This window comes from Corapipo altera, unplaced genomic scaffold (genome assembly GCF_003945725.1).
Source record: "Corapipo altera isolate COAL_440 unplaced genomic scaffold, ASM394572v1 0, whole genome shotgun sequence".
Lineage (NCBI taxonomy): Eukaryota > Metazoa > Chordata > Aves > Passeriformes > Pipridae > Corapipo > Corapipo altera.
This window is the reverse complement of record NW_020884872.1, coordinates 71,264,105-71,288,757: the sequence shown is the minus strand read 5'-3', so window position 1 is coordinate 71,288,757 and position 24,653 is coordinate 71,264,105. Positions and strand designations below refer to the sequence as shown.

General features: G+C 35.5%; 1 protein-coding gene across 2 annotated transcripts; it reads right to left on the bottom strand.

Annotated features, from left to right (window-relative positions):
• On the bottom strand, positions 1-24,288 carry USP12 (ubiquitin specific peptidase 12). 2 transcript variants are annotated; one of them, XM_027651928.1, is made up of 9 exons: positions 24,212-24,247; positions 21,651-21,718; positions 18,504-18,717; positions 14,479-14,705; positions 9,348-9,424; positions 9,080-9,163; positions 6,488-6,685; positions 4,657-4,735; positions 1-2,653 (listed from the first exon to the last, which is right to left on the bottom strand). In XM_027651928.1, exons 2-9 carry the CDS (start codon positions 21,678-21,680, stop codon positions 2,552-2,554), a joined length of 1,011 nt encoding a protein of 336 aa, XP_027507729.1. In that variant the 5' UTR covers positions 21,681-21,718; positions 24,212-24,247; the 3' UTR covers positions 1-2,551. The 2 variants fall into 2 exon arrangements, with proteins under 2 accessions (XP_027507729.1, XP_027507739.1); XM_027651938.1 differs by lacking the exons at positions 18,504-18,717; positions 21,651-21,718 and having other exon boundaries at positions 24,212-24,288.
• Between the last annotated feature and the right edge of the window lie 365 nt (positions 24,289-24,653).

Sequence of the window (24,653 nt, the reverse complement as noted above, 5' to 3'; positions counted from 1 at the left end):
TATCTTTAGAGAACATACTTTATTTAATAGAAGTTTTTTGCTCCAATATACAAAATAAAGGACTGTAGTCCCAATTAACATTTACATAGTTACACAGCAAATAATTTCCACCATTTACAACAACTGACAACCTTCCCACACTCCTCACTGTATTACAGTCAAGAAAAATTCCAATAATGTTTTACATACCAATCAGTTATATTTCATATTTCTCTGTCTCTTTTAACTTTTTTTTTAACTTGCAGTTTCTGATATCAGTTAAATTAAGAACTTACAATTATTTCGGCTGCACTAAAAGAAAAATGAAATACATAATTTGGAATAATATCTCAAAATCCTATATAAAATAAAGGTCATTATCTTATAAAAATACATAGCAGGAGTAAAACCAGTGAAACAACAAAAAATGTTTTAAATTTTCTTAGAGTATAAAATATTTAACAACTAGCCTCAGTTTCTAACTACATTAAAACAAACAAAAAAAAGAAGGAAAAAGAAGATAAAACATTTTAAATTAGCAAAAAGTAATATGACAGTTCTTTTGCAATACTGTACCTTAAGTATGCAAAGGAATTCATCCTTCTAACGTGCACCGTTATCCAACTGATTTACCCCCTTAACCCTTTTTCTACTGAAAGCCGAAAAAAGGTTTTAACGTTATTTGAATCCTTCAAGAAAATTCAATCATATTTTTCTGCATCTCCCACAATATTTAGGCTTTACTTTACAATGCTGGTAGATTAATCATGGTACATTATCTTCTATAAAAGAATTCTAGCCAAACCAAGGCATTAGAAACTCTGCATCTTACAAAAGCAATTTGTTACAGTATGACAGTTGCTAAATAGCCCAATTTATTTAGTGACCCTGTTAAAGATTTGTTCAACTGAGTGAATAGGTGAAGTCATTTCCTGAGCTAAAAGATACAGGTAAGTAAATAGTCAGTTATAGCAGCAGACAGGAGACATTCTTTTTAAAAGTTGTAACAGTATCAATAAAATAATGTTAGAAAATTACAGTAATGTAAAAATCACTAGCTGAAGAGGGAGTGACAAGGACATCCAAGATCTGATTGCCATAATCTGGAATGCACATCCTATGACCTTCCAGAAATTACATTCAGCTACTGTCAGACAATGTACTCCTAAGTGAAGAATGTCAAATCACAACAGTTCACAGTTCTTACAGATCAGGTGTTTCCTCAAGATTTAATTGTTAATGCCGTTTCACAAACCTAAAGCAAGGTAAACTGCCTAGTTTCAGAAATTTTCACTCTACAAGTCTTAAGTATAATTAATTTTAAAGGAATGTGGTATCTTCAGGCTCATGAAATTCCAAGCCTATTTCTTCTTATTACTCAGACGTAATTTAATGTTTAACAGAAGCTGATCCATTTTTTGGAGAGGAAATAATATTCTTAAAATTGTTTACTTTGATCCAAATCACTGTAATTTACTTAGCATGTGAACCATTTACAAATTATCAAAGAACTATAAAGACCAGTATACCACCACTGCACCACCATTTTCTTACAATATGCATACTTAAAAGTCTTCTATGTCATAACTTGATCACTTTTTTTCACCCATTAATGAAAAGAGGATATTCTAATTTTATTAAATAAAGTATCTCAGTTAGATACCAGTTCCTCCAGAAGGAAACCTCTCTCCTGTGTTATTAATTTTTTTCAGATATTGTAGGCATTGTCTTTACAATTTATATTGGCTCTTCTTAAACGTGGTTATACTTAAACATAATTAGTTTTAATTCAAATTAATATATAAATTTCCAATACTCATTAGAAAAAAGGACAATAACAAGATCCTAAGTTACAATAATTTATAAATAAAAATAAACTATTACAAACTAAATCCTTCCCCATACGGAGATTAAAAGCCATAATCTTGACTGATTGTTCCCGATCATACATTATAAATAATGTAAGCTTCTTCAGAGAAGCAAAACATACTTGCCTCCCTGACACCAGTTTACACCTTCAGTTAAACTACTACCATCAAGAAGGCAATTGTGTTGGGCCCAGATATATCTTCTTGCTTACATGTTAACCCTCTGATCCTAACCTTTTCAAACTTAAGCACAGGAAACTAACTTCATAAAGAATCCTTTAACTTTTATACATAAACTGTGTATAAAATACAGATTTCTTGTGCTCCTACTGCACCAATCTGTTAGTGCAGTTAGAACCTGATTCAAACTCCAATGAAGTCCATGAAAGGTTCTCCATGGCTTCAGTGGGCTTTGAACTAGGATCAGAGAGACAGTATTATCCAAATGAAAGCTCCTGCAAGAGTGGCTGGTATCTCTCTTTTTGCTTATGGGATGCAGTGGAGATGTGTAATCAGCATGATACCTGAGCAAATAAAATGAAAATGATACGAAAGTTTTAAGAACCCCAAACTCTTTGCTTAGTTGTGTGCAAACTGTGCTATTCCCCCTAGAGATCTCTGCTTTCTGTCTCTTCAGTGCTTGCTCCATGTCCAGGATAGAGAGGATGTGAGACACAAAAATCTCTTTTCACTACAGTTCCCCCTCAGTCTCTAGACTGATAGAAGAGGATGTAACCAGACTCAGAGTTCTTTGAGATGTCTGATGTCAACCCGTAGAATTCTTCAATAGCTTGTGCATCAATTTTCTGTATGTAAAAAAAAAAAAAAAAACCCACAAAAATTTTAAAGTAGGAATATCTTGCATAATATACACATAAAATTAAGTTCCACCCTAAAATAATAAAATCCAAATAATTCTTAAACTTTTTATGTTTTGGCTTCCCCTCTGCCACCAACTGCACAGAGAGCAGCAGCTATATATGTTTTATATATAAATTTTTAAGAATTAAGTGACCCTATTGTAAGTGCAATCTTTACGTGCATTGCTTGCACAAATTTCACACAGAGAAATTGTAGAGACAATCATATCCCACTGAGACTTTTTATCAATATGAAGAATGCAAATACAAACTACCATTTCTAACTCTAAGCAGCATAATCCAAACAAGTGCAGAGGAGAATAAAAAGGCGGCAGAGAATGAAGGCTAACTTTTTCTATGTTTTTCACACAGACTGTTTGCTTGCGATACTGTTAGCTTAGAAAGCCTCCTATAACCAAGATTTAGAGTGAAAAATGGAAAACTTCTGTTGAGAAGGTGAAGAGTGTTGTCTGGTTCTGTTATTTTCAGCTATAAAAGGAACTGAAAGCAAGCTCTCTCTTGCCACATTTTAAATAAAAGGCAATTGGGCTACAAACTATAAAAAGGTGAAGAGATAAGTTTTCTTTCGCTTAGCTAGATTTTACTTAATCTCATTCCTATCACTTGAAATAAAACCTCTCTCAGGAAGGACTGAACTATTTCAACTTGATGAACTATGGGCCTAAATGTTAATGAGATGGTTTAGACTTAAGAACAAAAGGATTCTTTCCTTTCTCTTCAGATCAGTTATGAGAAAAAAATATACATTACTGCCAGGTGTTACTGATTTGGAACTAGAGAGATTGTCCCTGATGTTTCTGTGCAGGGCTAAGGGTTGGACTTGATAATCTCGTGGGTCCCTTCCAACTCAGCCGTGACTCTATGAATGATGTGATATGCTACAGCCCTCTCTCTTTTCACTGGAGGAAAGTGAACTTTTGACCTTATCAAGACATTTCAATTTACTGTGTATCTTGATAGGACGCAGAGGAAATCCTTTTACTTTCCCAACAGTTCTGTGTATTTCAGTGTTTGTCTTTTCCCATGTGAAAAACTGTCCATAATGTGGCATGAGAGAAGAACTCTTCCATACCTTTGACTCATCCTGACAATTAAGAATAAGTCCAATACCTGTTTCTTTTTTTTTTAATTATGTGGTTCTTGTGTATTGTAAGGAAAATGAAAACAATTACTTTTATAGATTTAATTAATACAAATAAAGTAATGAAAAGCACTTGGACAGCACAATCATACTTCTGTTCATGCACAAGCACAGACAAGGGAAAAAAAAAAGGAAGATGACAGAACAATACTCAGTAAAGAATAAAAGATAACGGATGAAACAGAAAGTCAAAATGGGTGAAGGGAATTCTGCTATTCCAAATTAGTTTTTCTTTTTTTTCCTATTAAGAATAATTCCTGAAAGCATGGCTAATATTAGCAAGTATACCACCAAAAGCAAAAGGTTCCTGCTTCAGGGATTAAATTTTAGGGTAAAATCTAAAAAATCTGCCTATTTTATATTTGTTGTACCTTTATTCTAAACAATCTGGGATACTTGATAAAACAGACTAACAGACTAATCCATTCTGTTAAATCATAAGCTCCTAGAAAGTATGAACAAAGGACTTGCTACAACAAATTGTCCTCAGAAAAAATCGCAGTAAAACTAATTTATCTGTATCTTCATTTGACATGCCTTCTGGCCACAGAATAGCTTATTAAACAAAGGTGGAAGATCGTGGTCATAAACAAAGGAGCTTCTTTTAAGTATAAAACCCTAAATGCAATTCAAAGAATTGTACAGTCAAATTGTAAGGCACAGCTCTGCACTCACAGTTATTGCTCATTTAGATTGGGTTGAAACCTCTTCTCATTAGCATTCCCAGTCATTTTACTTTAAGTAAGCATATACACGAGGGGATTACATGCACTGTGGTTGGGCTTACCTCAACAATATCATCATCAAAAAGCAACCAAAAATCATGACTCTTCACTATTGCAATATAATGTCCTCTGTTAGGGCCACTGTAAAACAAAATTAGAAAAGAACACAGACAATAACACATATGTATGTAGAAATGTATTTCATTTAATCGTTTTTTTTTTTTTTTCTTGTAGAAAAGCAATACTTAACAGTAATTAAAATGGCTACCACTACAATTTCTGTTTGGATTTTCTCCCTCCCCCCCCCTTTTTTTTTTTTACTGTCCACTTACATTATCTTCATAAGGTCTTACTTACCTTTATATTTAATACTGTGCTAAAAAAAGGATTATAATTTCAAATGAAGAATAAGTAGCATAGGCATTGAAAATACAAATGAAATTTTGAAAAAGAGACAGAGAAATGAAATCAAGAAAACATTCCAGTATTTCATAGAGAACAGATCCCAAACTATTTCTGATCTTCAGAAAGAAAAAGCCATAGAACTGCTGCTCATCTACACAAATCTCTTTATCTGGTCCACTGTAAGCAAAAGCTGAATTAAAGTGGCAGTTTAGAAGTCTCAAGAAGCATAGCAATGAGAAGGGCTCCCGATTAAAACTATTATAATGCTCAGCTCTTCAGTTATGGCAGACAAGGAATTTCTCCACAGCTGTGACAGAAAAAAAATCCATCAAAACTTTAGTGTCTTATTTCTCATCAGGTTTCAAGTAAGGAAATAATACACTTTCTGAAACAGCTGAACCTTACAACTGATAGTAGACAACTAGTTAAAGCAGTTCTGGAACTGCCCCAACCAGCTTACAGTGCTCATACAATTTTTATGTCCAGATCAGGGAGGGAAGGTTGCCATCTCTGAGGGACATGCCTGTGTACCAAATCACTAACACAACAAAACCATGGTTCATCTCCTGCCATGGCTCTGAGAATGGAGAAGTTCCCAAGACTGCAGCTTGAGTGAGGGAGACAGATAATGGTCAGAACAGTCAGAAAGAATTTTCCTTAAAATCCAGAACAAGAGTGTCCCAGGAAACTAGAGCACAAAGGCTTGTTTTCCAAAACTGTCCACAACTGGCCGATTTGAGGTCTAATTATCTTTACTCTCTGCTCACTGTGAGAAAACTGATGAACTGGAGCAAATCACCCAAAGATGTAGTCAAATCAGCATTCCTAGTCATGAAACTGAGCCCAGTGCAACCTAATGTAATGTCAGTTAGCCCTGCTTTGAGCTTTAAGTGGTTGATCTCACAATATAAATTATTCTGTGATTCTACGTGTCAAATCGTAATTTTCAACTTTGGGGCTTTCATCTACTCAATAAGCAGCTTGTAGAGCAGCCTGATTTTAAGCCTTGAAGGCACAAGAACATTTGTTGAATATAACAAAATCAAATACAAACCTAGCAGTCATATTTTGAAAGCAATAAAACAAATTAATCAACAAAACTCATAATATATGGATATATTTCAGAAAACGTTGCTTTAGCCTTAAGAAAAATCCCCACCCTAAAGGAAATGCTTGATAAAATAACAATGCTTTCCTTCCTAAGGAACTTTTTCTTTTAGAAACTGTTTTTTTAAACATAATTAAGTTCATACAAAGATCTGTGATGTGAAATACAGTTATCACTTTTCACAATGAACTGTCACAGCAACAAAGATATGTTCTCTAAGGACTAGTAGCTTCTCCCCACAACACTTTTTTTCCTAAGAAACTTTTCTTTTAAGAGTTTTTTAAATGCTATTGATTTATAGGATACTGGGTGCTTGGTGTTGTTTCTTTAAACATAGTAAGGCTTATACAAAAATCCCTTGCTTAAAACAGAGTTATTACCTTCCACAATGAACTACCACAGCAACAAGGTCATACATTCTGTCAGGATTGGTGGCATCTCCTGAGGTGTTAAATAAACGAAGCTCTAAAGGAAAAACTACTCTATAAGAGAGTTTTGTATATCGATGGAGTTGATCCATGTATTTAAATCTCTTCAAATGGAGAGCTAGAATCATAGGCAGCTTTTTTACTTTCATCCTGAAAAAAAAGAACCAAACAAAAAAAACCAACTGTATTTTTAATATTCATCCAAAACATTCAGTCAGTATCAACAAACAGGAAACCTATTTTACTGAAGTCTTTAAAAATTCCGCAAGCATTAAAAGAAACTCAAATAATCAGCTGTTTAAAATAAGTCCTGTGTTGCTAAACTAAAGGGAGATTTTTAACAAATGAGAGAACTGAAAATGTATTTAAAACAATGAACTACAATATATAAGAACAGCTGTGATGAACTCACATAATAATTTAGATCACATAGCACAGATTCAGTTTTTAAATGCATCTACCCGTAGCTTTTCTGAGTTCCCAAAAGCAAAACCTAGATCCCACTTGCTATACAGTGGAGGTATTGCAACAGAGTTGTTTCAGCTGTTCCAGCTGAATTTCTCAGTAAACCAGCCAAGTCAAACAAGCTTTTTAAAATAAGCTTTGTTATACCACTTTGTCACATAAGTATTACCCCAAATCTTCCTATCAAGCCATTCATTTTAAATTGCCAAGGGATACAAATAGCCCAGTGTTATACAACTACCTCCTACTACCCAAACAAGATAAGGCTGTGCTCTAGTACAATAATTTTGTACAAATGTTGCAGCAATGTTTTACAGCAGTCGAAGCCAGAAAAGTGATAATCTAGTTTTACTGTGGGCTCACTGGCCCCTTTCCCTAGTTTGAGGTATTGAGATGTCACATCAGTGCCTACAAATCCTCCTCAGCCAACCATAGCTGGCCTGGCAGCAAACACAGACTTCCACCCTTTGGGCAATAAATTTGCCCACACTAAGAGAACCTCCAAGCTGAGTGCTCTGCTTCTTGGCACAGCCAACTGCCTTAGATCAGCACAGCGATGAATTTTTCCAAGTGCTTTCCGCCGCGACACATTGCTCAAAAGTCTCAACAATAAAGCCCCAGTCTGAGACACGTCTACTAAGATCACATTTTCAGAATGTCAAGAAGTATGTCTGTACAAGACAATCCTTTTTCAAAAGACAGTGGACTGTGAACAAATCCTTGAAAACTCACCTTTCTTCCCTTTTTCTCGTTAAACTTAGACTGACAACAACCTGTAGGAAACTCTTTTAGACTCAAATTTTCTCCATGCCCACAAGAGAACTACGAAATAAAAACGACTGGGGAGGGGCAGAAAGATGACAGAAGCAACTATTTTTAGGAAGAGTTACTTTTTATTATATTATGGCTATAATTTCTGCTCTAGTCTTTTTTTTCCAAATTAAATCCTCTCCTTATAATGCAACTGTGTTTGATAATAGGAGCTTTTTCAATGGCGAAGAAATTTGGTACACCATCTTTGCTAGCTGAGTAGACACCAACACAGATAAACTGTGTTATAGAGATAGAAGAAAAATATGACTGTAGTGAAACTAAACTTAAGCTTCACATGAAAACCAAAATATAAACAATCAAAGCTGTGTTTTGCCAAGGAAGTGCCTACAGTACAGGTTTATGTCAACCCAACTTATATTGGTCAGGGATCACATTATCCACCACACAGAAAAAGAGCTAAAGCAACAGAAAACAGGCCAGACCTGGATTCCCAACCTAATAGACACCAATTTGTAAGCTTAGGCAGCACGTTAAGGCAGACTTGGGAGACGAGATATACAAAAGCTGTGTGTTGAATCTGTGGTAAACCAAATAACCAGTATCAGTGGTATAACCAGCAGAGCATGTCAGTGTTCCCACTCCTTCAACCAAATACTTTCTCAGATAATAAACACCACGCGGTGCACAAAATGAGAGATTTTTCACACGTGTGAACAAGACTAGAAGAATTATTAGGCAAACAAGAATTGTTTTTAAACATAATGAATTTCAGGCTTCCATGATTTCCAGGAGCACTGTCAAGCAGAAGTTTAGCGCAACTAACTAAACACTTTTAAGAAAACAGAAACTCAGCTAACAAAAATAGTTACAAAAAGCACTATCAAAATGATTCTTTCAGCAACTGGAAAAAAATATTTTATTTTCAAGACAAAATCAGGTTTAAAAAGTCACATACAATCCATGACTTTTCATCATTGCCACTAGTCTTTGTTTAGTCACTAGCAGTTCAACTTGGCTTTTTAACTCATTTTTGGTCTTAAGATCATTCTTTCTCTCATTTGTAAAATAAATAATGATCAAAGGAGTCCCAAAATACTTTACGTGGATTCTCATTACTCATGGAAATAGACATACTGAATTCTAGCAAGAGGAATACAACCAAGTTATTCTTAAGTGGAAGAAGAGTGAGGAAAATTAAGGGAAAAAGGATGTTCTCTCCCTGAGACATACACATACAAAAGGAAATACAAGAGTATTTTCATGAAATGCATGGGTTATTTTTTTCCTTCCCTAAGTGTGATGTACCTTTTATGCGCTTCTTGCTTACTGCGACATTCTTCACAGTAGTACTTGTATTCACTGCACAGAGTTTCTGTATTGCTGAAACCCCTGAAAAAAAAAAAAGCTATAAATACTAGTTTCTTATATGTGTTATTCAAATAAATGTACAATATAAATATAATTTTATACATTTAAATCTATGTAAGATAGAACTGTGAGCTTCTAGTTTTATGTCCTGTTTTCTAGGTAACAGATAAATACAAATTACAAAAATTCAGATTTTTTTGTCTACCTTAAACAGTGAGTGATTGAAGTATTCTGCTCCACATCAACTGAAAGGTCTAAGAAGTCTTCATCTTTGCTGCTTACCTGAATGAAAAGAACCAGCAGAACACAGTTAAAATAAGTTATACTGATTTACCTGTTTTTCAGTGTACCATTTTCTGTTGATGGAATGAATCTTCTACCTTATAACATCCTTTTAAAATTTTTGCAAGCGGTTTTTCTATTTCAGAGATTTGCTAGATCTCTGCTTCTGATTTTGTTCAGGAAGAGGGAAGTGTATATGTGTCTGCAGGTGTATATCATACTGTGATTTCAGCTCAACAATATTAATACCAAGTTTCTTCAACACCTCACTCTTTTCAAAAGAACAGAATCCCTGAGATTCTTCTATTTAGAGCACTTCCCTCCAATTGAAAGTTATGTATTTGCATATCATAGTGTACCTAATAAAGAGCACAAATATTTTGAAGCCTGTTCCTGGCTAGATTCATACTCTGAAATGAACAGCAGACAGTAAATCTAGTGAATGAGAGCTTGGGGCTTGGTCTCATATAGGCAGAATAATGCATAGTCAGTTCTCTAAAAAATGCAAGAGTAACAATTAAGCAAACCTGAAAATTCTAGAAGAAAATAAATTTCACCACAAATCCTGACAAATGATGAACAAAATCCACAGCTGCTCTGAAAACCAACTATGTTATTAAAGTTTCAGGAAATAGTGATCTGCAACCTTAACTTTTGCCTGCTAGCGTGTCCTCTCTGTGTCTAGAGATACTCAATGTCACTGATGAAATGTCTTCTGCCTAGGTACAAAAATAAATGCTTTTAGAAAAGATGCCTGGCTGCAATTTCTTGACTGAAAGCAGGAAAAGTGAAACAGTTACAGGAGAACTAATGTAAGTTGATCTTTAAAACATACGAGGCTTATGCTCCCTTTTCAATTCAGAATAAAAAAAATTGGAAAGTTGTTCTCTGATTATCAAGAGATGAGACACACAGCTCCTAAGGTGACATACATGGGAAAAAAAAAAGGATAAAAGCAGATGGTCAAGATAACCATTTCTGAGAATTTATATCATAGGGCAAATCCAAAAACTTAAGAAATTAGGTTGAAAGCTTCTGTTAATATCTGTGAGAGGACTGGCCAAGGATTCCTCCCACTGTTCTGTACTTTGTCTTTCCAAAAGTAAGTGTGCATGTAAAAAAAAGCCAGTATGCCAGTACACATCATATCTACTGCATCATTCAGTGTTATGTTTATACTTTTGGATAGATCACAAAACATATATGGAAAACTTCCAATATATTTAGAGTGGGAAAAAAAAGCCACCTGCATCTTCAGTGTGCTGCACGTTTCCTGTCTTCAGGGATGTACTATGGTTTAGTTGTGTGGACAATTCTTCAAAATATGCCATGGCAAACCACTTTTGGAATTATCAAACCTGAATTTGTAACACTAAGAACTCTGGTGGGAATCATCTTAGCCTAGGGACTAAAACGGCTCAGAAAAAAAAAAATCAGTTATAGAAAATACTCTTGCTGCTGCAGTCTTCAGCTAGGACAGATGGAATTAAGGAGTCATGAGATCACAGTGTTGTTCAGACATGCAATTAGATAATTCTTCCTCTCTTGGCCTAATCAAAGAAAATTCCATGAAACAATACAGATTTCACAGGCAGTTTTATCCCATGCAGAAGCTGTAGGGGCAGAGAATATGGACAAGAAGAAAGAGATGTGTTGGACCTGGTTAAATAGAGATTGGCACTGAAAACAGAAGTTTGCAAAAGGACTATTTCCATTCTCTGTGATAACAGTGCGTTAAAAAAACCTCTCTTAGGTTAGCTAGTCCACTGTGCACTTAGGATCATGAAGAACCATTAAAAGCTTTATTCTAAGAATAGCCAAGTGGACTTTTTTTCCATTTACGTTGATAAATTATAATTTGCTTAATTTTTAAGTTTCTTTGAACATTAGTATTTGAACAGATGTTTTTAACATTAAATCAAACAGTTTTAATTTTAAAAAAAGAGAAAAAAATATAAAAAAGCCACTCTCCACTCTTACCAGCCCCCCATTCACTCCTTCCGTAAAGGTGCTCTTTCAAATCCACATCACTAAGACTCAATCAATATCTCAGACTACAATCACCAATGCTCAGTCATCTATAGAATTAAAAAAAATGGCCATGATCAGAAAACCTCATCACTTGGAGAATCAAGGTCTGATGTGTTCAAAAAGGCATCTGAGTACTCCTAACAGGAGCATTTGAGTAACAGTGAAGAATTCACATGTTCCGGTGTTCTGGCTAAAGGGGGTGGTAGCTGTTCTCACATCAAGGACATGATCTGCACTCACAGAGCTCAGCTGTACTCTGATGGCCAAAGCTGCACAGAACAGAAAGCTCAGAAGGCTGACACTCATAGAATCTGCTGTTTCTTACAGTTTGGAATTTTACTAGGAATGTAAATCAGCTCACTTGCAATAGAGCTTTTGCAGCTGTAGACTCCCATGTGTGCTAAGACACAAAGTAGTTTTAAAAGAAGCTGAAACAAAGGACATTATTTATCTTAGTTTCAGGAAAAAAGAGAGCTAAAGAAAACAGGGGCATAGTTAAGGTTTCTACAGTAAGAAAGAGCACTGAGATTTTCCTTATTGCCTCCTCTCAGTCCGAAATGGAATTGAGCCAAAGATTTTTATGCATTGAAGAGTTGTTTGGACACAAGAGCAAGACCATCACCTGGAGAAAAACATTACTGATACGTATGGTGTTTTTGACCCAAGACAATTTCCTGGTTTTGTCTGTAGAAGTACTGGCCACATTTAGCTGTTTCAAATTTAATCTTAATGAAGTCTATTACATTATTTTCTGGCTTACTGTTATTATTCCTTAAACTGTGAGAGAAATCTGTAAAACCAATTAACTTCTAAATAATTTTTAGCAATTAGCCACAAAATTTCCATTCACTTCAACATACTGCCTCTATCAAGGAAGGGTGAAAGCATTATAACAAGAAATCACATTAAAAGCATGTAAAGACAACTTACTATCCCTTTTGTAACATATTCATTTAATAGCATGCCTTGTTCCACAAGACAAAACTTTGTTAAATCATTGCATCTATGTTCCTTATATTCCACTGTCCATACTTAAATAGAAGATAAATCTTTAGCCAGTTATTTTTTATCTTTAAGATGGACTAATGAACAATGCTCCTGGAAAGATGCTCTTTTCTATAATCAGGACAATTAAAATTAGAATAAAATTTTGCCATGCTCATTTAAGGAACATTGAGTAGGTTTGGCCAGCTGGAATATAATCACTGTCACTTTGAGCAAAGATATCTTATGCTTTACATATTTAAGTACGCACTAAATTGCAAATTTAAATTTAAAATATGCTAAGGTTATTGTCTTATCATTAATAAGCACTAATTCATCCACTTTTGCTATGTAATCATCTACAAGAGCTGTATCCAAGTACTCCTGACATTTTAAGTTATATTTCTAAACACAGAAAGAATTTAAGTGCCAACAGCTCTTAATAAACATTAAGAAACCCATATATATTCACTGTATTTGACAATAAGGCACCAGTCACAATAATATTACTTATTTAGTGCGTCCAAAAGTGCTCATGTTCAGGTAGCTGTGTTTTAATTAGACACAAGCTGATATATTAAATAGACAGAAGCTGATAAAACAGCTTCCAGATTATTAGGGCTTGGAAAGGCCCTAATAATCTAAGACCCAATGTATATTAAACCACTGAATTTTAAGTTCAGCTGTCCAAGGAGGCACAGTGGCAAACCTATATGGTGCATCTTGTTCAGCAATACATAATAGAAAAACAGAACTGAACAATGTTAGTAAAATTCTCAAAATTGTGACAGGCCTGATAACAAATAAAATATACTGGCAAAGACCATTTTAAAATTGCATTAAAGACTGTGCCTAGATCAAAATTCTGACAGCAGTAATTCATTATGCCACAGTGAAGAAAGGTAGTGATGTCAGTCATGTGAAAAGACTAAACTAAACTCATGTTTCGAGAAGAAGAAAAAAAAACAGTTCAAGAACTAAAAAAGAAGCAATTGACAGTTGCCAAGAAATACGCATTAAGGAGGGAAAATCTACCATAAAGAAAATATGGTAGCTAGAACTCAGTACCTAAATTACTCAAAGTCTGCAGTTACATTACATATAACATTATGAAGCTATTTTCTTTGAAATAAAAGAGGGGGGTATTTCTAGAAGACAGAAAAGATTACACGTGAAATATACAGATTCAATGAATTCCTCCTTTCCAATGTCATGCCAAAATATGTACATTACGAATTCAGTTAGAGAAAATAGGTATGAAGAGTCATACAGAAACCACAGTCATTTAGCTTTTTACAATCTCTAAGGCATAGACCATGACAGAATTACAGTAATTTTCAAATTGTGCTGCTTCTACTTTTTCCCAATGGTAAAATTCAATTATAAGTTTTTATGAAATACGTTCTTTCTCTTATTGTAGAACTTGTCAAAGAAAATTTTAGTATAGCATACTCGAAGAGTTTATTTCTCAGGGTGTAGTATTAGAAGAATTCCTGTGGACAGACATTTAGGAAAGAATTACTTTTCTTGCACATTAAATTGTGTTTTTTGAGAATCCCAATCTACTGTCTCAGTGCCAAAAGTCAACTATAGTACCTTGATTTCAATGGCTTTAAATTTAAAAATTAGAAATCAATGGAAACTGATTCAGAATACTTATTTATGGAATATATCACTAAGCATGATGTTAAGTCATTAAATTTGAGACGAATTTCACACCCTCAAATAGCAGGCTTTATTTCTCTAAATAGTGCATCAATTTAGAATATTCTTATCTGAATTTCGAAGTTATGATCACACTGACAAAAATCCAATTGGGCATTTGCCTAATATTGCCCAAATGTCTTTTCCTACAATTCATGCATCAGCTGCTGAAATGTGCTCGCTAACAAAGAAAAAAATGAAAATATTTATACAAATGTAAGATTACTAAGGAAAAAAACTAATCTACTCAGTTAGTCCGTTAGGATAAATGAATCACAAAACATGAAGTAGTGAAACATGGTAGAATTAATTTTATAAAGTATATACAGACTTACAGTTTCACATGTAAGACATCTGGTTTCATTAGTTAATGTTCCCTGAAAGATTTCATGAACCCAGGTTGGGTCTGGTGGGCTGTTATTTTCATTGTCGATGTTGCCATTGGGCAGGCGACCATTTTGTTTCTCTTGTTTTCTTTCCTCTTGCAGGATATCCGCAATTGTATTTAACAGATAGTTTAAGAACTCATGTGCATCCTGCTGCATGTAGTTATCAAAAAGCTCTACAAGATAAAACAAAAGTTTTTTTAATTAATCAGTCAGTGCTATACTACAAAAAAGGATTTTATTGGACTCAAAATTCAAAACCATTCCTTTATTTCATACTTTGAATCATTCATGACAATACAACTCCAACTCAAAATGCATACTTGACAAACTAAGTCAAAAATATAGGGGGTGCGAAGAGGGAACAGAAATAACTCAGCTGATGAGAATTAACAGAAGACTGAATCATTCTGCAAGAAAACTAGGGCACAATTCAGCTACCTAAACACAGGTGTACATGTAGTGCCACCTGAAATGTCACAGTTCATCCTATCCAGCTTCCAGATGCCACTGGATCTCCTACAGGCAGGCACTATGCTATCTCTGCCAAGCTTAGATCAATATCTTGGATAACACCAGGCATCTCAAATAGCATTAGATGTTGATATTTCCCAGAAATTACCTGAGAACTTACAATAAGAAGTGTTTCATTATCTGTATGATGCTTCATTGTCCACATAAGAGGGTGAGGCCCTCTACAAACAGAGGAGTGGCCTCATGTTCACAAGCCCTGGTTCTCATGGGGAACTTCAGCCACCCCAACATCTGCTGGAGGAACAACACAGCAGGGCACAGGCAATCCAGTAGGTTCCTGGAATGCATTGATGACAAATTCCTTCTCCAAGAGATAGAGGTGCCAATGAGGAACGGTGCAACGCTGGACCTTGTTCTCAGCAGCAAAGAGGGGCTGGTGGGAAATGTGAAGCTCAAGCGCAGTCTTGGCTGCATGACCATGAAATGGTGAAGTTCAAGATCCTCAGGGCAGCAAGGAGGGCACACAACAAGTTCTAGGCTTCAGGAGAACAGACTTTGGCCTTTTCAGGGATTTGGGGGTAACCGTGGGATAACCTCCTGGAGTGAAGAGGGGCCAAAAAGCTGGTTAATATTCAAGGATCACCTCCTCCATGCTCCGGAATGATGCACCCCAATAAAGATGAATTCCAGCAAAAACGCCAGGAGGCCTGCATGGATGAACAAAGAGCTCCTGGACAAAGTACAACACCAAAAAAAACAAAATCCACATGTGGTCGGAACAAGGACAGGTAGTCTGGGAGGAATACAGAGAAATTGTCTGAGCAGCCTGGGATCATCTTAGGAAAGCTAAAGTATGATAGAATTAAACCTGGCCAGGGACATCAAGGGCAACAAGAAAAACTTCTATAGGTACATAGGTGATATAAGGAAGACCAGGAAAATGTAGGCCCTCTCTGGAAGGAAACGGGAGAGCTGGTTACTGAGGATATGGAAAAGAAGGCTGAAGTATTCAATGACTTTTTTTGCTTTCTATGCTGGAGTGACTGCAACAGTCAACAAGGTAAGACCAACTGTTGTCATCTACATAGATTTCTGCAAGGTCTTTGACATGGTCCTACGCAACATCCTTATCTCCAAACTGGAGATGTGGATTTGAAGGGTGGACAAGGAATTGGCTGGCTGGATGCAGCCAGAGGTATGGTCAATGGCTCTATATCCATACAGAGACTAGGGACAAGTGGTGTCCCTCAAGGCTCTGTCTTGGAACCGGTGCTCTTCAGTATCTTCACCAGTGACACAGGCAGTGGGATCAAGTGCACCTTCAGCAAGTTTGCAGAGGACATGAAGCTGAGCAGTACAGCTGACACAACAGCAGGAAGGGATGCCACACAGAGGGACCTGGGCAAGATTGAGAAGTGCGTCCATGAGAACCTCATGAAATTCAACAAGTCCAAGTGCAAGGTGCTGCAGCTTGGTCAGGGCAATCCCAGACTGGAGTACAGACTGGGAGAAGGACTTGAAGGTTCTTGTGGATGAAAAGCTGGGCATGAGCCAACATCGTGTGCTTGCAGCCCAGAAGGCAAACCACATCCCGGGTAGCATCAAAAGCAGCACAGCCAGGATGTTGAGGGCAGTGATTCTCCTCCTCTACTCTGCCCTCATGAGACCTCACCTGGAGTGCTGTGTCCAGTTTTGGGGTCCTCAGCACAAGGAAGATAGACCTGTTAGAACAGGTCCTCCTCTAGAGGAGGACCACAAAGATGATCAGAGGGCTGGAGCACCACTCCTGGGAAAACAGGCTGAGAGTTGGGGTTCTTCAGAATGGAGAGAAAAAAAAAAGCTCCAGGGAGACCTCATTGTGGCTCTTAAGTAAGGTAGTATTTGCAGAAGTCATGTTAAATTGGCCTAAATTTCCAGCCACAGCTAGAGGAAACAGGTTTAAAATTAGGACTTACAGCAGTAAGTAGATCTGTCATTTCAAAATCTGAAATACTGCTTCTGGAGACTGGTATATGTGGCAACTTTATTACTGGTGAACTTGTTGGATAGATAATAATGGATTCACTATGCTTTCCGCTTCATGTCCTCAGTTCGTCAACATTTCTAAGCACAATATTTTTCAAATTAATTCAGTGGAAAGGGACAGTTTCACTGCCACATACTTGCAATGTATAGCAATGACACAGATTAAAGAATAAATCTGATCTTTCTTACAAATCTACTCTCTTGATCATGTTCAAACTGAAAACATAGTTAATTGCAGTCCCCTGGGATACCAACCTGAGAAATCTTCTGCTGGTAGAAGTTCTCACATGAGGAATGAGACTAAGAAAATCATAAAGATATCAGCTTGAGTAATAATTACTTATTTTCTCTCTGACCAGGAATTGTTACAAAGAAATTTACCTGCCAATTTAAAAAGCATTCTATATCACTGGTTAATATCATACAAGTCATACAACTTGCTTGCAGTCTAAGAATGTACTAAGAGACAAGCCTTCAGGACTGGAAAAATGAATGAAAAAGATACTCAGTGAAGCTTAAGTTTTGAAATGCATACAGGCACTCCATGGAAGTTCTACTGTCATTCACTTGATGACATCCAGGAGTAAACTTTAAATAGAAAAAAAAATCCTGAATTATTTTTGGAGTAGGGAAAACTTGATGCTAATCTAGATCATTTGGAGAGGTTAAGTAGCATGATAGGTCAGCCAAGAGTATGAACCATGTTGCTTACTTAATGAACTTAGTTTCACTAAGTTCAATCTAGCCAACTGTAAGGTCTTTATTTAATTGAGTAAATCAAGGCAGAACAAGAGCTACAAGTCTCTTGAGGTAAAACACTTCAGAGGTTCTTCATAGCGTTATATCACAGGCCTCTCAGGGCTATGTGCCCAGTCAGTAACCAATTAGCCTTGCAGACAGGAAACAAGAAATGTTAAAAATCTCTAGAAATCGCTTGAAATTTAGGATATCAATTACATTTCAAAAAAATTTTGCAAAAATTACTTAAGTGATTTTAAAAATCATTAATTCTTTAAATAGCAGTTCAAGCTATGTATTGCAAAAATTCTAAATTAATTTTAAAATGTCAGGGGTTTTAAGCCAGATTCTTGCAGGGAAGTCTTAACACCCTTGCCACACACTCGGTTTGGGAGACTGATTTCTGCATTCAAAAGAATTTTTTTTTAAACAAAGAGCAAGGGTTTTACAGTGAATTTTGATTATAAATCTAAAATTCACAGAGCAGCAAAACTAGCAAGCAATTTCATAAGCAGCCAGCAACAATACACTTTAGTTCTACATGAACAGAGAAAGACAAAGTTTCTCTCTCAAAATGGCTCCAGGGTTACACTTTTATTCTAGGGTCACCTCTTGTTTATACTGCAGCACCAAGAACACTTTCTCTGTGGAACAAATATGTAGGTATTTCACTATGTCAGCTTTAGAATTAAATCATAATTGCTATGATTATTACACAAGAAAAAGATAAAAGTTACCATTTTCTTTTCGCAATCTTGTTATAAATTTCTTGGGAGGTATTACTCCAACTTTTTTCTTCTGGGTGGCTATACTGTGGAAAAGATCAGCTAAGCACGTAAGGAGATTCTCTTTTTTTCTTGGTTGACTCTTGTATGCTAAGACTTTGTCTCGAAATGGTCGACAAAAATAAAGTGCCTGAAGAACTGAATTGCAGTAGCATGTATTCCCAAACTATAAAATAAGAGAGAGATCTATTAGTTTGCATTGTATTACTGTAGAGAGATAAAATTAAATCCAAAGTATAATAGAGTGCATAAGCAGGGGCCAACTTTCTGCAAGTCATTTCTTTCTGACTAAAGTAAAGCATAATACTGTTTCACAAAGGAGTACCTAGTACACTGTATGTAAATACAAGAAAAACCTAGATAAACTTGAACAATACTGTTTGTCTCACTTGTAAATTTAATTTATTGGTAATATTTTGCATCTACTTGGATCAAAATGTTCAACAAATACCCCCAGTTCCACAATTCCCAAAATATGCTCAGGTAAAAATATCTGTCTATGACACATCTGCCACAACAGTAAAGAACAGGCACAGCATGACCTTGTACTGTGAAGAAATTCAGCTGTAAATGGAGAGCTTCTCATACACTTCAGAAAATGGGTTCTTCAATCTTAATAGCTGTCATCAAAGTAAGAAATAACTGCTTTAACCTGTTCCTACATTTTCAGTTCTCATTTTAGGGTGACAGGATTGGTATTGGAGAGTTTTCTTAAACCAATGTGACATGCTTGTTCAGGATTTAAACCTATGACAGTTGGTAGTTTCAAATCAAGGCTGCAAAGAAAAGAATGCCTGATTTGGATGTGTGCATTTTGAAGGAGGTAAGCTACTGAATTGAAAAGGAGCAAGAGGAGTCAGCAAGAAAAGCACCCGGAACTCCCTCTGTACCAGGACACTCCAGGTTTTCCTCTTCCCCAGACTCCTTGGAGTTTTTAAGCATTTGAGTCTTGTGCTCACTGACACTGTCTCCAGCTCACCCCAACACTGTAAACCTCCCCATCATGTCTGTGAAGGCATCATGAGCTGTTGACGGATAAAGTCATTCTCATTTTATGCTGCCCTTCTCTAGTGAAACCTATCATTTAACACTGAAAGTGTAGAAAAAATCTTTATAAAGGCCCTCAGCAAGTAATCCAACCTTTCAGCTGCAGTCGTGCAACTTGCAAACTGAAGCACAAACCTACTACACACATTCTGTAAAACATGAAAATAATGTTCATATTTACATTATATATAAAGATAGTAGCACACAGGAGTAGCAAATTCTGAGACTATATTGTGATGGGGACACTTTTATAGCAAAAAGTGCATTTAGAGATATTTTAAGAGTAGGTTCTTTCAATAGGGAAAAAGAACTAAAAGTTTTTATATCTTAGGAATAACAGGGAAGTAACTATTTTTTGCTCTCTCTCAACTAAGACAATGATAAACAAGAACACCATGCAATTTAATCACAAAACTTACAAGTTAATTGCTTTCCTTTATTTTAAATTAATGAAATATAAGGAACTACTTTCTAAATAACCAAGACACACTCAAAGAGTAAGTAAGAAGTGTATTTTAAAAAATATATTAAGATGTCATACAATATCCATATTAAAAAGTGAAGAAATTAACACTTATTATTTTTATTTATTTAAGCTAGGGAAATGCTTATATTAGCTTCCTTGTGGTCCAAATCTGCAATCAAGTAAGTCAATGAACTTAAGAGGAAAACTAGGGCTTTTTTCTTTAAAGGCAGCAGATGAAATCACACTGTGTCAAAATATTTAATATTGTAAGCTATTTATAAGTTTATAATTAGAAATAGCCATCAAAAGAGAACTACATTAAAGTGTTCAGAAAGTTCTTAAAATTTAATCAAATTGGAAAAGTGCTAAAATTTCTACAGCAAGTGTCAAAAGATGAAAAGGAAGCAAATTAGAAATTTCATAAGATTCCAATTTTAAAAAGGAAGAGTCTGATGATAAATTAATTAGAACGGTAACCATGCAGTGAGAGATGACCAAAATATGAAGAACTCAGAATACGAACAAAATTCAGATTAATTTAATATGAATGTATGTTAACCTACATGCCTGTGAGTATGAAATAAAAGCAATCAGATTAAGTTCATAAAAGGTTTTCTTCAACCAAATTCAGAAAGATAGTAGGCAATAGAAGACTGAAAACAAACTCCTGAAGAAAATGTAATTAGTTCACATTTATCTCTAAGGCATCAGTCTTTATCGCATCAACCTTCCAAATCTTTTTAAAATAAATGCTTCCAATCATTAAAAAGTTATAATGACACCTATACTGAACAACAAGGGGGAAAAGGTAGGGAGGTTTCTAGACTAAGCAAATAGGGAATTTAATAAATTAATTAATGCTGGTCTTACCACCACTATTACTTTAGTTCGCATCTTTGACTCCACTACAGAAAAACACCCAACACCTTGATCCAGTCTCCCCAGCACCCGCTAAACACCTATACTCTGTTTTCTGATTCTGGGTCTTCAATACTTGGCTCTGCTGCAAACCTGGCAAGGGACACTTCCCTTCTCCCTGCTCCACAGCCAGCACTGCCTCAGTGGCACAACACTGGTGAGTGCAAGTGCTGAACTGTGTAACTTCGTGCCTCAAGTTTGCCTAACAATAGCAGCAGAAAACTGTAAGAAAGACCATCATCATAATTTTGTATCTTAAATTGTCAGCCTGTATGGGATACAGAAACTCCTCCATCTCATCTGGAGGAGAGGAGAGGAGAGACCATGTACAGCAGAGTTATTTTAACCAGTGTTTTCAACTAGTTTATTGCTTGCCTTCTTGTTTCTGTGAAGACCATCTTACGTTGTGCATGTCTAAGGAAAGTAAAAAAAAAAAAAAAAGACCTTTTCTCCTCTCATCAGTTCATGTTGTTCTTCTGTTCTGAATTCTGAGAAATCAGATTATTTCCTTTAACAAAAATACTGCATTCTCCCTGTTTTCCACAGAACTTTTTTTTTCTTTTAAATTCTGAAATCAAGATTACAACACCCAAACCTTTGTGGAAATAATAGAAATGACACAATGGGGAAATTTGCAACAAACACACTGCACATCCACAAATGCTTACAGTCTTATAGTTTACTCTTCTGATGCACATACAACTGGGAAGAAACTTGGTTGTTGAACCCCACAAATCTACAAAAACAAACAAGAAGTTTACAAGAACTCAGATCTGGTTGGAACACTGTCTTTGTGCAGCTCTAGGGTTCCTCACAGCTCTGATGCACTGGCAGCTCTGGCAACTTCTAGCTGTTGCAATGGGCCACTCCAGTAAATAGGATTTCTCCAAAACACACAGATCCATTGCAAGAGACAGAATAACCAACCTTTCTTCTCTAGAAGTCTGGTAAACTGCTAAAGAGCTACCAGAGTAGCTCTTCAAGATTAAAAATCTTATTTCATGCTCATTGGATAAAATGATTTAATTTGTGAAGCACACAGATTTGAATAGTTTACATTACTGTTCTGTAGAGGAAAACAACAATGATAGGCAGACTTGATGTTCCTCACTGTCCCTTATGCATGGAACTTAACACTATTAACACTTTCATCTTACCATATATCTTAAATAATTCCTGCTGATTTAGTGGATGGTATTGTCCTTTCAAGTCTAAACTGAATTTTCCATTCCTATCAACCATCTGGTCTTCCATATGTTTCCCATAATTGCCCTTTCTTAAGTCTTCTTTTACCTCCTTAAGTTGTTCTTTCGGCACATCCTCAGAATAATCCCTAGATTCTGCCACAAGTTGGAAAAGAGATAAGATAGTGCTCCTACCTCCTCTTCTTTTACGCTACCTCTGGACAAATTGGCAGCCCTCTATTTCAGAATTGTCATCTTTACCTAAAATCCTTTTCTGTCTTCCAGACATCTCAAATGTCTAGCTATCACACAGTTAGAAGAGAGCTACTGACTTTCACATTATCTCCCTTTTTTCCATTACTGTGGACAAACTTACGACAAACAAAATCGATAAACAAATTAGAAAAATTTAGCAGTAAACGTTAATGAACCTCTAAGAGGTTCACTTCTTGCAGTTCCTACAAAACAATCAGAGAAATCAATGAAGGCAAAAATTGTGATTTCTATCACTTCTCAGTCTAACAGTACTCAATTTATTATACAATTATCTAGTATTCATTCTCATTCTGTCATTCTTTCTAAATGGCCATTGGCCATAGTTTGTTACTTTTCCTTTTCCTGATAGATTTACATTCTGCAGGCTTATTACACATTATATTGTGTATACTGTGTATACATACTGTGCTAGTAAACACAACCCATAGAACAGATCTGAAAACCATTCAAGGAACAATATGACTGAATTTATTTAGCCAACTACTGTACCTGAAAAACAGCATCAGTGTACCATAAATGTAATGGGATCTCATTTTACTCTTTGCTCCAATTCAAAGAATTTTGGTCCATAAAACTTTATTGTCTGAAGCTAAAATAAGCAACATTCCTGTTGTACACAGAAAGTTGAAAGCACTCTGAGATATCTTAGTTGCCTGTCTCTCACATGTATGGTTGAGGGCAATGACTTAAAGGCAGATATCCTTTCGAATTTCCTACTCCCTCTTGGGTACAGAAAGCCATTTGTTGATAGTCATTATATATTAGGAAGATTATCCTCTATAGAAACTTTTCTTAAGGGTACAAACTATGTAAAACTTCAAGATTTGGTATACAACACCATTTTACTGTTTTAAGTCTTAAATCCTCTCAGGACTTGGACAAGAAATTAGGAAAACAGTTTATCTGTCAATAAGAGTAATGGATTTAAGAAATCTGTTTGTGGAGAAATGGAAAGCCTAAGCTCTGCTGCAGAACTATCAAGTATTAACAGTTAAACTGATGTATTTCTTTTTTTGAGAGAAACAACATGCCATTCTGAGGGCATTTCAATTGTCATGAGGAAGGAAAAGAAATCATTAATTTAAGTCATGGTGTCTGAGAGGCATCTAAGCCAGCTTATCAGGAAGTATTTACTAACTTCACAGTTAGGACTGCAGAATCTTGAACAATGTCACTGCTATGAGCCTGGAGGTAGAGACATATGTTACAGTAGCAGGACAACACCTAAATAATTATTTTCATTAAGAAAAGCAGGACAATGGCTCTTGTTAAATCAATTTTGTTTAAATATGTACTTTCTGAAGCCCCAATAAATAATTTAATAATTAAATAATAAAACTAACTGTTGAATCAAATAATTTATTACATTTTTTCTACCATTGCATTTCAGATTACCAATAGTCTTTCACAATTTCTTTTTCTTGTAATGTATTTATTTCACTTAGATTGGCATATTATAAACTACAAGTTACATATTTTAAATAGCTTTTTTTAAGACTTATACATTTTAACAGCCTACAACAGACTTGGTTTTAATATCCTACAATTTGTAAAATGGAATAAAATATTCAATACTGAGTTCATTTCAACAATTACTTCAGCAGCATATTTCAACAAATACACTGAATACTGAAAACGTATTTCAATAGTACGTATATTCAATGACTGTATCTTTCAGTGTTTCACTTATTCACTCAGTCGCAATCTTGCAATTTAACAAACCCAATCCTGGCATTTTGAAGCAAGGGAAGTTATGGTCTGAAACTTACATTAACCAAACCAAAATAGTGCTCATTGACTGGAAATTGTTCCGGACCAATCTCTTTCTCCAAAGCTGAGGCATTGGCGCCCTAGAAAAAAATCAAAAGCAGTAAAATATTAGTATTGTAACTATATATACAGTGAATTTAACTGGATGAGGAAAAAAAACAAAACCAGAAGTTTTCTGGCAAGGATAAATGACCAAAACAATCTAAACAACCAAAAAAACCCCAAAAAACTCAAACCTGCAAAACACCTGGCCACAACTAAAGAAATACCTTAGAGATGTTTCCAAAATGTTTTGTTCAAAAACATCTGAAAATAAGTTACAGGTATTTCCAAATATGATGTTTTCAAAAACATCTCAAAGTTATATAACTTCCAAGTATTTTCATGCAATCACACTGCTTTGATATTCTATATTTATTATTTTCAGAGTTGAGCTTCTTT